General features: G+C 41.2%; 1 protein-coding gene across 3 annotated transcripts in view; it reads right to left on the reverse strand.

Moving 5' to 3' along the window:
• Positions 1-14,981, reverse strand: part of KIAA1671 (KIAA1671 ortholog) — an 87,109-nt gene that overhangs the window by 21,795 nt on the left and 50,333 nt on the right. Inside the window, exon 1 of one of the 3 annotated variants that reach the window (XM_040611946.1) lies at positions 6,743-7,240. The exons of the other annotated variants lie outside the window; for them this stretch is intronic. Within the exon in view, the coding sequence (XP_040467880.1) occupies positions 6,743-7,027 (285 nt within the window). The 5' untranslated portion in view covers positions 7,028-7,240. Of the gene's footprint in view, positions 1-6,742; positions 7,241-14,981 lie in introns of those variants that run through there. 3 annotated transcript variants of the gene reach the window in all.

Genomic DNA, 14,981 nt, shown 5'->3' on the forward strand with positions numbered 1-14,981 from the left:
TGGTTTCAGTGTAAGGCTGAAGATAGAGCAGAGGTTGACTTATGTGAGAAAAGCAGACAAGAACCGAATTCTAAATATATACCTTGCTAGGGCTGAGTGAGCCATGGCAACTTCCTCTGAGAAGTGGGCAAGCAGAAAACCAAAGCAGAGCACAGGGAATAGTTGGGAACATCTTTAAAATGCCTTCTATAACAACACTTTCCTTTTCAGCCTTAGGCAGTCAAGCTAAAAAGAAATTAAACCCCAAGAAACCAAACCCAGCAGGATCAGAGCCAGAGGCATGCCAGCCTGTCCATCAGGAAGATTTTGAGCAGAATAGTGCTGTCCTACCTAGACAGAGGAATCCACTCTCTCCCAGAGGGCATGCGTAACTTATCAGCATTAATAAAAGTTGGCACCAGGAGTTGAACAGGATCCCTCATCTTCAACATCGCAAGAGACACAAGCCAGAACAAGACAATTTTATACTGTTATGCTAGGAAGTGAATATATTTGCTTTTTTTGAAAAGCTACATACTTGAAATCAACACCTCCTACTTGAAGTATTTTATTTCACAGCTCTTCTGCACAGTTAATGTTTTTCCACATAAGACATAGGTTAAACTCCAAACAAACATTCCTGGGAAAAAGTGCTCTTTAGTTTAAAGCCTAGATTTAAAGATGTACAGAAAGTGACAGGATTTCTTGACAACAAGTGAATAACAAACATGCAGACTTTGGAGACTGTGCACTGCTCCTTTAAACAAAGATCTCAGACAACTCAGAAGATGTTTTAGAAGAGAGCAGTCAAAACACACACACCCCAGTGAACACCACTAGTATTTCCTGAAACTATCACAATGTTACAAGATGTCAATAAAAATGGATTGCCAGTGTTAACAGTTGTGTTCAGTGATGGTTTTGTTTAATGCAATTTACTGCTCCCTGAAAGCAAACTTAAGTGTTTAGGGGGGAGGAAAAAAAAAAAAAAAGCCCAAGGTGAATAAGCACAGAATTACTAGCTCTAAATATATTTATGTTCTTTTCTTATGCTTTAAGAACACAACAAAAATCAACTCCTTGCACCCAGTCTAAGCAAAATCACAGAGTAAAGTCGTTTAAGTGATTATTCCTGTCAAAATAACATGGGAACAACAAAGGCAGTATACTAGATGTCCATCACTATGGTTTTATGGCCCAGATTTATGCTGCCAGCTATGTTCATGGCTTGTTAAACCAAAGAAAAGTTATTAAGAATGCAAAAGCATGCACTGTTTCAGCATTGGCCCTTGTATCTTCATTAATTAAAGTGAACAGCTTTACTCCTCACCCCCACCCTGAAACGAGACAAACAACTCATTTTTAATAGCGTGCTCTCTGCAAACATGCTTCACACTACCATAACAGCTCTCTGGAAACTTAAAGTTCTATTCATTGATAGTACCAAAACCTGTATTTTTGAGAGAAAGTCATTCTGCTTTCAGAGAATATTAGGAAAAAAATAGCTCAGCTATTTGTTGTAGGGTCTGTATCAAAATAGCCAAGCTGAGAATAAAAATGCCAACTTGTATTACTTCCTTTTTAGAAATAGTTTGTGAAGGATGCTTCCGATACAGGACAAACATTTGCAGTCAGATCTTGGGTAAAATCAAAACTGATAGTACAGATCAATGCTCTTTTAAAAGCAGAGATACAATCCCAGGTGATGTGCAGGTGAGTGGCACGTGTATAATTCAAACCAGGTTTTAACAGTGTTCTTCGTCCCTCACCCGCTCCTCAGCAGGATCCTACTCAAACAGAAAAAGTCATCCAGCAACTTTTCCAAGAAACAAGCTGAATGCACAAGCTTATATTGGCTTAGAAAGAAACATCTGAGAAGATCAGAAAAAACCAAGATAGGAATTTCAGCCTCTGGCAGAGAAGATGATAGTGAAAGGGCTGCAGGATGCAACAAAACCCCTCTGAGGCGCCAAGTGCCCTCCCAGCATGTGGGACACATGCAGGCAAACAACATACTCTACTTGCATCCTTATTTAATTATATTAAATATTTTTAATTATAGTATTTAATTATATTAAAACTGAATTCAAACAAAATAACTGTGATGCTGTCAGATCAGCTTGAATGAAAAGATCATTTTCATCAACTGACCAGTACACCAGAAAGCAAACCACACTTAAACACACTTCAGTATTATTTTTCGTACATATCAGATCAACTCACATAAAACGCATCAACTACTTAACAGCCCAAAGAGCCACAGAATTAATCTTTCCCATTCTATTTCAAAATCTTCTCCCGAAGAATCTGAAACACCTCTGAGATCTTCCACAGCTTTGTTGTTCACACTTGCAGTCTGAATGCAGTTGAACTGCCAACACAGAAACAAACTGCCACACTTTTTTAGTAGCGGTGTAAGGGGCTAGCTAAGGAACTGAGGGTATTAAACAACTGTGCAGTTTTTATTGTATGGCAACAAACTTTCAGATCTAGGACTAATAGTGTTGGCTGTGAAACCAGACAGCATACCTGTAATTGAAACATGACTGATATTATCATGAGTGAAACAGAGGCAACGTTTAAAGAAAGTACGTCTGTTCCTATTACATCAAAGACACTGAGCTGGTGACATGAGATGAAAAATGGAAAAAAGCCTCAATAAAAATGTCAGGGAAAAAAAAAAATCAACTTCCATTTAAAAGATTTCTCTGTAAAGTGAAAAATTCTGCAAGATCAGCTACAGATTCCCAGATCTGATACTAATAAGCCAGAATAACAATGCAATTAAAATCGGTCCTGTGTCATTATGTGCAGCCAGTTTTAACACAGGTGACCTGTAACAGCATACCAGGGCCCAGGCATTCAGGGGTGCAGCAGTCACTAAGTTTCTTCACTCCATGGTGACACCTTTTTCCCTTAAATTAAATATAAGAACACTATATTGCATCTATTTGTAGAAAATAGTCTCAGACCAATTAAATTCAGTTTCAGTGGAAACAAAAAGGACAGTGACTAGCTTTGAAGACATGGCTACATGAACAGGCTATCACAAAGCAAAGGAGAGGAAGGAAAAGCTTGCTGGGCAACAGGAATTGATGAGAAAAACAGTGTGCTCAGGGGTTTGTGTTATGAATGAAAGCAGGACAAATGACAAAGTAGTCCATTTCAATGAAGACATTAATAGGAGTACTACAGGGAAAAATAAACAGTCTGCCTTTGAATATACCAGTGAAGATATTTAAAATAAGAATTATTCCTGCACTCCTGTTTGTGATTTGCAGATCTGCATATATTAAACTCTGACAGATCAACTGTTGGGTTTGAGAACCACAAGAATTAGTTTTAGCTCTCAGGGGCATTTTATCCCTTGATCGTCCCAGCTTTTAAGTAATTCCTTAAAACGTGGCTGTACTTTCTCTAGATGCAGAATCAGATTGCCCTGAGTTAAGAGTGTAATTCAAGGCAAATGAATTTAATTTAAAAAAAAAAATGTTAGAAGAGATTAAGACACAAACTAAATTCACAATGTCCTCTGTATAAAAACCAGTTCCCACAGAAAAACTAGAGGATTACATTTTAAATAAGGTATATCCACCCAGCCTCCCCTCCTGAGGAATCTGCTGCAGAACCTCCTCTTTGCGGCGCCACAGAGAAACACCCAACGTCAGAGATGGGATTGGGTAGAAAGTCAGCCCTGCCAGACATGGAATAGGAAAATATGACAAGGTACGAACAGAAAAACAAAGTGAATACATAATCCCTGACCTGTTAAAGAGAAGTGTTTGAAAAGAAAATTATTTCCCCTCTCTCACAGCCCCATTCCTACATTTATGACCTCCAGCAAGGAAATAACCAATTACGGCAACTCCCTTTCACTCCAGTCCTAAAGCTCCTCTGTAGAGGATAAAAATCTCTCTTGCAACCCAGAAAAAAGCAAAGCGATATCCATGAGCCTTTTCCCAGCTACACAGCTTGGAGTAGTTACCAACCAAAACACATCATGGTATGTGGTTAATAAGGTGCTGACCAGCCAGTTTCCCCACATTTAAAAAGACAGGTCTGACCCAGGTGCAGTTCCCAACAGAACAGCCCCAAGTTTCCCCACTGTGGGATCCAGCAGACAGCATGCAGAACATTAGCCCTTTGCCATAAAAGCTACTACAAACGCAGGATAGCAACTTAAGTACAGCACTAAACAGAAAACAAGACAATTTTTGAGCCCAAGCATTTTTATAAAAAGCCACAGATACACATATAAATGGATGAGTGTTCTTAATTCCTCTAAATACCCTTAATTCCTCTAGAAGATACCTGAATCAGTGACAGGAGATCCATACAAGCTGTAACCTATTATTTCCCTTGGTATCTAAGCTGGAAGTCCACCAAAGTCATGAAAGGGGACAGAGAGCTACACTGATGCAGTGGAATGCACTTTCACACCTCCACTACCTTCAACCCCAGCAGCAAGGCATTTATCAGTTAAGTTTACTCACGCTATCTTAAATTGTGTTGTTTGACTTGAGTTTTGCCAGGTTTCTCAGTCTCGTACAATGCAAAGTTCTCTGCCAGCAGCCACCCATGACAGCAGGGATGGGAGCTGAAAGCCACTGGCCCTTGCTGTGTCGGGCTCATGGCAGCAGCTGGCTCACAAGGCAGAGGGCTCAGCTGCTCCTTGTTTAAAAATTGCATCACTGAACTATCAGTGCCAAGTGACTACTTGACATTACATCCCTAAAACAAGAGGTCAGTTTATGATGGACTACATGCTTTATACTAATTCCATAGTTGTTCTGTAAAAGAATGTCAGTAGCTCCAAGGACTAAGTACAACCAGGACCCTGTTCCAGCCAGATTAAAAAAAAAATAAAAAAAGAAATAATAGCTCATGGTCTGTATTCACAAGTTGTTCTGCAAAGACGCAACGGCACAAACTGCAAACTTTCACAAGTGCTGAGACCTTAAGGCTGACCACAAGAGTTGCGCACAAGTTACACCAAATTAAGGCATACACCAAGCACATGCAAAATTACTGCTGAAACAGAGGAACAGCAGCTCCAGTGGCTGTCACCAGTGAATTAAGTGAAGAGGTCATCCTGTGTCTCACAATTTCTGCTCTATAAGCAGTTTAGTGTAAAGAAAGTAGTACAGCCGTCCTCTGTAGGTTCCACGTTTCCACTTTTAAGTCTTCACTTCTTTTAAACAAGTTTTTTGTTCAGATGATTCTAATAAATCTAAAATACCAGCTTAAAAAAGAAATCAACACAACCTCACCATGCTAACAGGGTAACAGTGGTTACCAAATATTTTCCTCGTCATTCTTTTGTGCTCACTGGACAATATTTTCTTTTGCAGTGCAGCCAAACAGGAGATTAATAGCAAGCTAGGACAAAAATGCTGTAACCATAACTGATAAAAAGTACTGGAAATAGCCTGTACACAAACACCACACCTGCCCAAGGAATGCAACTTTACCTTCAATCATCCAGTGAACAAAAACTACACGAGGCCACACCAGAACTTTACGTATTTACACTTTACAATGAACCACTACTACCTTGGGTTGTTTTGTTGTGGGGTTTTTTTTTGTGGGTTTGTTTTTTTTTTTAAGGAAAACTAACAAACAAGCCAAAATATTTCAGCCACTTCAGAGCGCAAACTGTTCAGGCTTTACCAACATACTGGTACCAAAGCTTTGGTCCTGATCCCACTCAAGTCAACACAGTACACCCACTGCCTGTAGTACAAGCGTCAGTCTTAAATCATCAGTTTCAGGTAAAAATTAAATCACTAGTTTAGGCTACTCTGCATGAAGTAAAACAGAATAAACCAAATTTGTTTACTTCTCACACCATCACCTAAAAACACTGCTGCTTTGCATTATTTACTGGTACTAGAAACAGGGGGATGTCAAATAATGGCTACAAGGAGCGTTGCAGACCCCTGCCCAGCTGCAAGAGCCCGCACCCCTTTTGCCCAAGGAAGGGCTTTCTCTGCACAACCACCTTTCCTCTACCACTTTGCCACACTATTTAACACAGACCATCCCTCCTGAAAATAACCTAGAAACTAGGAAAGGCATTTAATGAAAAAGGGAGGGGGGTCTGCGTGGCACACAGTTGTTAACCAACAGCTCTTCACCTTTCCTTTGCTTCCATGAAATTACAACCTGCCTCCACCCCACTATGGTTCTCACAAGTCACGCTGGTAGTATAACTTCTATTTCATGACAAGGCAGCAATTATACTGAGGAAAAACACCTCTTTTTCAATAAAAGCGGAGAATAATGATTATTTACCCTTGACTGCAGAGTGACAGCACTTCAGTCCTTTTAAAAAATTAGCCTCAGGCATATTTTTACTGAAAAATTACAAGTACCAATGTACATTCAAAGTCATGCTGACCTGTGGCATTGAAACAACTGACACAAGCGCAGTTTCAGACTAACTTTCTTTTTCTAACTTTAGACAAGTATTTGTCCTACCTTACCGTGCTGCTTTAAAAAAGATCAACAACATTCTTCCCCATTCCCAAAACCTTGGTTAACTGTGTTCCCTGGCAAATGAAAATATCCACCTGCGCTGCAGAAAGAAACCAGCTGGGAGCAGACAGACAGACACCACTACCTGGATGTGGTTTAGGGGCTATTTTCACACTGAAAAGTGGACACGACATAGGTTTTGTTATTAGATAAAACGCTGCAACAAAACCAAGTTTTTTGCTTTGCATTATCTACCTCGAGAGTCTCAAAAAGGTGTATAGCTTACAAGCTCAGGTGGCTCTGAACTGGTCTGCCTCTTCCTCAAAGAGGAAAACCTCTGCTGACTCCGCACTGAAAACCTTCGGAAGGACTCTCTGCTCCGGGATGCAAAGTGCCTGAAGGAGGAGGTCCGCTTGAAGGGAGTCCTGCTTCCACCTTCCCCGCTAGTCCGCTCATGAGCAACCGCAGTAGTGACTAAATTTAGTGCTTCCTGTAAGGATCTCCGCACTGTACCCATCCACTGGGTCATGTGAGTTTGTGCCACTGTCAGTTTGTCTCCAAGGTAATCCATTTTTCCAGCAGAGATGAGAAATCAATATTCAGTTGCAATTACTGTAAAATATATTCTCCTTAACAGCCCTGATTGTATTTCACAAAAAAGACTCCACTTACAAAATATTTTCAGGTAAGGTAAATAGCACTACACTATAACCACCATAATATTTCTATACTTAAATAACAAAAGATATGTGAGGTTGAAGACTGGTATTTGTCAAGTAGGAAAAAATAAAAGACTCTTCCTACTTACAATCAGATTTCCAGAGTTCCATCAAAATATGTTTAATTCAGCCATGTTAAACAGAGAAATCAAGGTTTAAATCCTGACACAGTCCCTCGAAATTAGTCCATTTACAAGCACAGAATTAGTCCCTTATTGTCTCATTTCAGAGCTGTAAAAGCAACTCCCTTTTTAAGCCAAGTTTTTGTTTTGCTGGAAATATCAGAAGGATAAAAAAAATTGTATTATTCTGGCTCGGCAGCTTTTCAGGTAACAGCACATTAAACAAAGTTCTGGTGCTTCTATACAATCCATTTAGCAGCAAAATGATTAGATCTTCTGAACAATAAATCCAAATTATTTTCCTCCCAAAAAAACTCTGCAGGAAGGTATCAGCATCGGCAGAATGCCCTCCTCACCAGTCTTCCCATCTTCAGGACCATTCTCAAGATTTTCACTTCCAGAAATGCAGATCACAGGCTCATGAGGCACAGTGAGGCTGAAGGGGAACCGTGTCAAGCCTGCTGCCTTCAAGACCGGACTTGCTGGCTCCACAATGCCTGCCAAAAGCTCTTCTGAATGACATCAGCTCCTCTGCTTCAAGGGGGGCTTCATAACAGAGGAATGTAGCTGGGAATGGTAGAACGCTGTACCAGCAGCCAGCATCGAGACTTTCCCCACGCCTATTAAAGTCGCTGCACACACCAGCTCCTCTCCCACAACCTGGGGATGCGCTCCGAGGAAGCTGTTGGATATCACAGCTGTTCGCAAGCCCGTCTCTGTCTCCCAAGCAAGGTTTGCAGTGCTCTGGGCGATCCCCGAATCAGGCGCAAGAGGTTACAAGCAGGCGAAAGCTGCCGCTGCCTCTGGTATCCCATTCCCTCCTCCCTGTCCCTGCCTTGCCTCTTCTCCGGAGCGGGAACAATGAGCTAGGTGGAACAGCCGCAGAGGTCTGCCTAAGGAAGGATCTGGGCTGGGCTTTATTATAGTACAGGCAGGGTTACCATGGCGACCACAGGGAACAGCATCTGCTTGCTGCCTAAGCAGGCAGGAGTTGCACAGATCTATTGGAATGATTCATAGTTTGCATATGTCACATGTACTTACTGATGTTAACCCTTCCTTGGGAAAGCACGAGCCACACCTCTGCTAGGGAATGTTTCACACCAGCATCCAAAGGCTTCCCAGTCCGTCGGGGCAGGCTGGGAGGACGCCCACACCTCATTCCTGTTGCTTATGGGGTGCTCAGGCAGCGCCACCATCTAGAACTGTTCTATTACGTGATTTACAAACTCAAACAAGGTACTTCTAAGTTACAGACTACATCACAGTGCAAGGTAATGATTAAGCTAGAAGCTCCAAACAAAGCTGAACAGGTCTGACCCTTTGAAGCAGACCTGCCCCCCCCCCCCCCCCCCCCCCCCCCCCCCAGCTTTCACACACTGCTAACTTGTGTAAGCCAGGGCTCGCTGTCATTCCCCCACTCTGCTCCCTCCCCAGCAGCTGGGAGACCACAGGGTCAGTACTGCCACTGCAAACCTGATGCTGGCGGAGTACCGAGAGGACTCCACCGATAAAAGCACTGAACAGTCAGATAGCAGTGGTCATGGAATTTCTGGGAACAGCCCATTTGGGAAGACACAGAGTGAAAAACTAAGGTTTTAAAATCAATAAGCATAAGTAGGTGTCCAAACTCAAGACCTGACTAGCTCAGAACTGAGGGACAAGAGAGATATAGGTGTGAAGGTAAGAAAGGCGTGTTGAAAGCTACTCATTTTCTTGTTTATTCAAAGGTTTTTGTGTTGCTTTGCTTAATTTGCCATACAAAATACCATGTCTTGCATCATCCTCTCCTCCTCTAAACCATTCAGGAAAAGATTTAATGGAATTAGTGACTTCTAGATAACATTTATCTAGAAATAGATAGTAAAGTTTTGTTGTATCAGAAATGCTACTTACAAACATGCATAAAAGCATAAGATGTTCTGAGGAAATGGGGTGCCTTGCCTTTTAAGAGTTGAACTCCACCAACCTGTAACTCATCTCCAAAAGAACTCTGGTGACATAATGCAGTATTCCATATCTTATTCTTAATTTGAGTATTTTATATTTGTTTTGAACATTCTTAAATCAGCAGTCTAACAAAAACGTCAGTGTTAAAAGGAAATCCAACAGAGAAAAATCTTTTTTCCTCACACAGCTTTTCTTTTAAAAAGCTACAGAGTTGTTTTTGCACTGAAAGAGATACTTCTGATCCGATGCCCCAAGAGCTGGGTGTTTCATACATTTTTGAAGAAATAGAAAAAAATTATATTTATTCTGACGGTTATGATAATGCTTCATGAACAATGGACATCCTGCATCCAAGAATGAAATTTAAGACTTACTACACGTTTTTATGCTGTTTAATCTAAGCTCTGTATTTCAAACATCACTGCATTTGCAAGCGCAGCTCTGTGCTTGCTGCAGTACAGGGATTCTTCACAAGGCACTTTGCTATTTTGGGGGGCTACAGAATCAGACAGAGCCTGAAACCATCTGAAATAGCAATCGGGTTGCTCTGGGTTGTAGCTGCCATGCAAGTTAGTCAGCAGTCCCTTCACCTAAACAGGACGGGCAGAGCAGAACTGAAATATAACCAACCTTCTGGTATATCGCCTATCACAAAAAGGGAGGAGACGCAGGACCAGATTCAACTCAAGATCCACAGAAGGCAGCTTTCTTAAAGCTTGCTGCAGGAACTTCTCACACATGTACGTGTCTTGAATGATCTGGAAATTCCCTAGGGAATATATTTCCTTTTTTATTAGACTTCCCCTGAAAAAAGATGTTATGCCCAATTTACCATTTTCATCCGTAGATGATCGTAAAACTGCTGATTTGAGTCTATCTGCAATACTAAATTTAGTATCTTCTGGCTACCACATGAGCATACTGCTATGCATTCAAGTAGACTCAGCATCTGAATTATTGCTTAGATTTACACTTCAATTAGCATCATGGCAAAATGTTTTAGAAGATAACCAGATGCACTTTCACCACTAAGTTCCAATGGTTGAAGATTTTTCCACCCCTTCATCTGAAATGCAGTAAGTGACTACATGTTCTCCTGCTTGAGCTCCATACCAAAACCGGCTGAGTTCAGCAGCTGCCAGGAGACTGACAGACTAGGCAGTCAAACTTAAGTTTCCTCAGAAAATCCATCTAAAAATAACTGAGGTCTGAACAAAATGGATTAAGTTAAGAAAATTTGTAGGAATGTTGCTTTATTAAAATGCATTTGCAGAGCAATTACAAAGAAGAAACTTCCTCAAAAATACCCCTCACTGGATACTGCAAGAACTGGATAGATTATTTCACAATTTTATCTTTTTATTTTTGCCCCTCCCCATCAAAAGCTGAATATGCTGACCTGTGTGGAGTGTGTATGGGTGGGTGGGGTGGGGTGGTTATTATTCTATTTTATTAAAAAGGACTGTTTTTAGCTCTTGTATTCTGATAAGTAAAATAATCCACCGAAACCTCAGAGGACCCCATTACATCAGCAAGCAAAGCTGGAGAACACTTGAAAAGTCTGAAGGATGGAGTTTTCAAAAGCTGTAAGAAACTAAGTAGCAAATCATATTTGGGGCTTTTCTGATTCAAATGCGATTTCACCTGTATGAAAAACATAAGCCACTATTAAAAATAATTTTAGAAGACGTAAATCAACTTCACAATAGATTAAGGACTATATTAGTCATAGAAGAGTACCAGTTTCAAAGAGCAAGAGCACGCTGCCACAGACAATCCTGCCTGTGGGCATGCACACAATAGACCAAGAAAGCCTGGGCTCCCTGGGGAGCACACAAACTTGTTCTCTTCATTTCTTTTCTAGGGCTCCCCAGAATATGATGCTCTGTAGCACTCCACACAAACCTCCCAGCTGGCGAAAGCTTACAACTGTATTTTCATTAAATAACAGCATGTGGGTTGTTATACATGGGCATGGGCTCTATTTACTTCTCTGGTGAATCCACATACCTTTTTATAACCAACAGCCTACAGAACATAGCTCAAACCATACAGATGTTCTATAATTGTCTCCCAGCCACTTCAGTCCAGCAGCCTTTCTGGCTGAGTAAGGGTTTGTTTCTAAACAAGAACAGCACAAGATGATCATCTGTCCTTGAAAAATACTGGTGGTTATCTCACACTGCAGCCACTCTGGATCTGTGAAGGGTCTGCAGTTTGAGAAAACAGCGCGCACACTGCTAACCAGTACTGCATGACTAATTACCACAGTAGCAAATGGGACCTTGTTATTCAAACATTGCTGGATACTTTTATTATTAACATCTATTCCACCTACAACTGCAAAATGCAACTCTGCACAGCGAAGTAGCAATCCCTATTTTTTCCCTCATTCAGTAGAAAACATTCTATCGTTACATTATATTTTCCCAAAACTTCTTTCAGCTCATTTTGAGCTTTAACTGTTCTCAAATGCATATAATTATGCTAACAACTAGATAGTATTGGAAGGTCAAATTAAAAACAGGCCTGCATGTAGCACAGCACATAATTCACACACCATGAGAGGCAGGTGGAACTTGCAACACAGCCTCATGATGATAATAAGCGCGTGACCCATGGGCCTACAGGGTCTGCAGCGATGACTGGGTCCCCCACCACGACCTCCCTTCTGGCAGCACTGGTATGCACAGAACCAGGAAGGCAATTCAGCTGAAGACCTCAGGACACTGGGGATTAGTTTTCACCCAGACGGGATCCCTGAATGATCCTTTGCCAGCGAAGCAGATGTGACAGAAGGATGGGCAACATCAGTTTAAACTAAATGTGAAAACAGTCTCTGCTTTTCCCTTTGGGGACCCCCAGTCAGAAACCCATTGTCCCAATGCTTACTTGCCTCACGCCCCATCACTCCACTTAAGTTAGCAATTAGTAATAATTCATGCATTTCTTAAGTGTTTTCCACGAGTCATCATCCCATGTACAAACAAACAACATGACCACATACTTGCAAAGATCATGACAGCTTCAATTCTGTCTCGGGCCTTAGTTTGTCCATCTCAATTACGCTCAGCCTTCAGCGACCAGAGGAGCAAAGCCTGCCCTTGTAAGGCTGTTCTGGTCTCGCATTCCACACTGACTCTCTTTCCATTTTATTAGTAAGAGAACTTAATTTAACCTGTTGTGTTTGACATGACAGACTATTTAAAGACACAGCACTGTGCTGAGCTTAGCTGCACGGCTCCAGACTCAATTACTCCTCTGGTTCCTCAGACACTACAGAACAGCTTAAGTTTTGTACATGCTTCTTATTTTTGCCTTAGTATTCTCTATTTTGCCACCCGAACTGTCATGTTCGAAGGACTAGCAAGCATTCCTAATTACAGGCTGAATTTCTTACATGTCACATCCCATAACAAATGTTTTTACCACGACACCTCCAAATTCTCAGTTAAAATAAAGCAATGCTTCAGTACTCAGTCACCTGAAATGCCAAGCAATATTCTAAAGGCTTCCCAATGATCTACCAGTTCACAACAGTCCTGCTTCCCCCACAAAGGGTTTCCCAGTAGCCACACTGCCCCAGCCACTCAGCAGGGCCCTGGCCACACATCTGGTAGAGAATTAAAAGCCTAACAGCTGGAGCAAAGGTTCTGTTTTTTGCTTTCCTGCCAAACCAAGACCAACTGAACTGCTTTAGAACAGTCTTAACTTGGGAAAACACATAATCTGATAAGAGCTTGGGCAGATATAACATGTTTTGCTTTCCACATACAAAGAACAAAACTGTATCAAGCTGGTTTCCTTAAAATGCTCTATCTTCTTGCCAGCTCACACGCCCCCTTTTTTTTCCAAAATGACTTGCTATTACACAAACAAAACCAGATCCCCTGGGTACATTTTGTAGAATACCTGGATTTGGGGAAATCCAAAAAACGCACAAGTTTCAATCAGGTTATCAGATTTATGGGTAAAAGCTATCTAAGTTTGTCTGCCAGGTTAAATCTCACTTCACCAGGAAGAAGTCAGACATACAGAATTAAAAGGTACTTCCTCCATTACTGCCAGTGAGCTGTCACTGCTGTTCTCATAGAACAGTCTTTCTGCACAAAGTCTTTAATTTTGTCCTTTGTTCATAGCACATAACGATCTTTTTCATTTAAGCTAAAAAAAAATAAAAATACAGAGCTTAAGTTAAACAAAAGTCTAACATTTAGGTCTGTGAACAAAGGACTGGAACTGTTCAGGCTGCTGCACTTGCTTGTACTCAGCAGAGTTAAAACCTGGCATAATTTCAAAACCATAACAAGGTGCATGGGTGCAGAAGATGGCTGTGACATACATCATCTAGGGGAAACAAACAAATCCCTTGGCCCAATCAAGAGCTGTTCTGCGAGAGGAGAAAGAGGTGATACGATTCACACCGCAGCATCCTTCTCTAGCTCTAAGCCAGCAGTCCAGCTAATGATCTGCAGCCGCCTAGGCACCTCATCTACAGCTCAGCATCCTTCAGACTCACACCTTCCCCACATGCCTCCGACACACTGGGTAGCTGTGACACAGGTGCTCAGCACACCCATACTGGAAGAAGTTTATGACACAGGCCCCAGCAAAACCAACACTGCTGCACAGGTACTCTGAAGACAACAAAAACCTTGCTTCTGCTTTGATTTTTTACGCAGTATCACGTACACCACCACAAAATAACTGACATGACAGGGACTCTAAGCAAATCATTGAGGTAAGTTTGCCTCTTACTCCATACTTTTCCCATTTGCTGTACCCAGCTTTCCCATCCCCCAAGTTCAAGATTCCCCATGAAACTTAACACAACCAAAGATGAAAGAGCATGGTGGCTTTTCTGTTTTGGTTTGGTTTTTTTCTCTTTCATGGCGGTTTGATAATACAATTCCTACAGATGTCTAGACTGTTTCACCTGCCACAGTCCCATAAGCACTCTATGGTCAAAAGGGGGGCGGGGAGGGCAACAACACGCATGACACGATGGGAGGGAGCGAAGAGTCAGATGGATGAGTGTTTTAGCACAAGGACTTTGTACAGTGAAATCTCTTTTGTAACCTGACACACTGGGCATCTCAATATTTACTGGAAGTAAACTAAGGTCATGTATACAATTTTAATTTATGCTTCTTCAGAATTTAAGACAACTTGCAAAGAACTTGGTATTAAAGGTGTCCCCCTTGTACATACAGCCAACTACAAAAGAGACTGAAATTTCATTTCCAGAATTTTTTTTTATACTAGATTATTTTAAAAGCCTGCAAAGGGCTCACAAACTGTGAGCAAGGACAGACGGCAGTAACAACAGGTTCTGGATCAATGCTTGGAAAGTTTACACAGGCACACGTTAATACAAGATATTTTTAAAGAAAGGTGCTAAAGCACTTCATAATGTCCACATACATAGCCATCATAATGCCATCAATGTAGTCCACGGCTACGTTTAAAATCTTTATTTTAAAAAGAGAGGTAATAACCTCAGAATTACACTGATTTCTTAAATGCATTTCAAAGGTGGGAAACAATTACATTTAAAATTCAGTGCCAGTGGCTTTAGAGACAAATACTTTTAATGTATTCCTCCAGACTGAAAAGCAATATGAAGTTTCTTAATAATTATTCACTGTAACTGCAAAAATGCCTATGTAATAAAACGGTCTTTGCAGTTTGCTTCTGAAATCTGAGTCTCGTCTGATTTGGAACAGGACACAAG

This window comes from Falco naumanni, chromosome 1, assembly GCF_017639655.2.
Source record: "Falco naumanni isolate bFalNau1 chromosome 1, bFalNau1.pat, whole genome shotgun sequence".
Lineage (NCBI taxonomy): Eukaryota > Metazoa > Chordata > Aves > Falconiformes > Falconidae > Falco > Falco naumanni.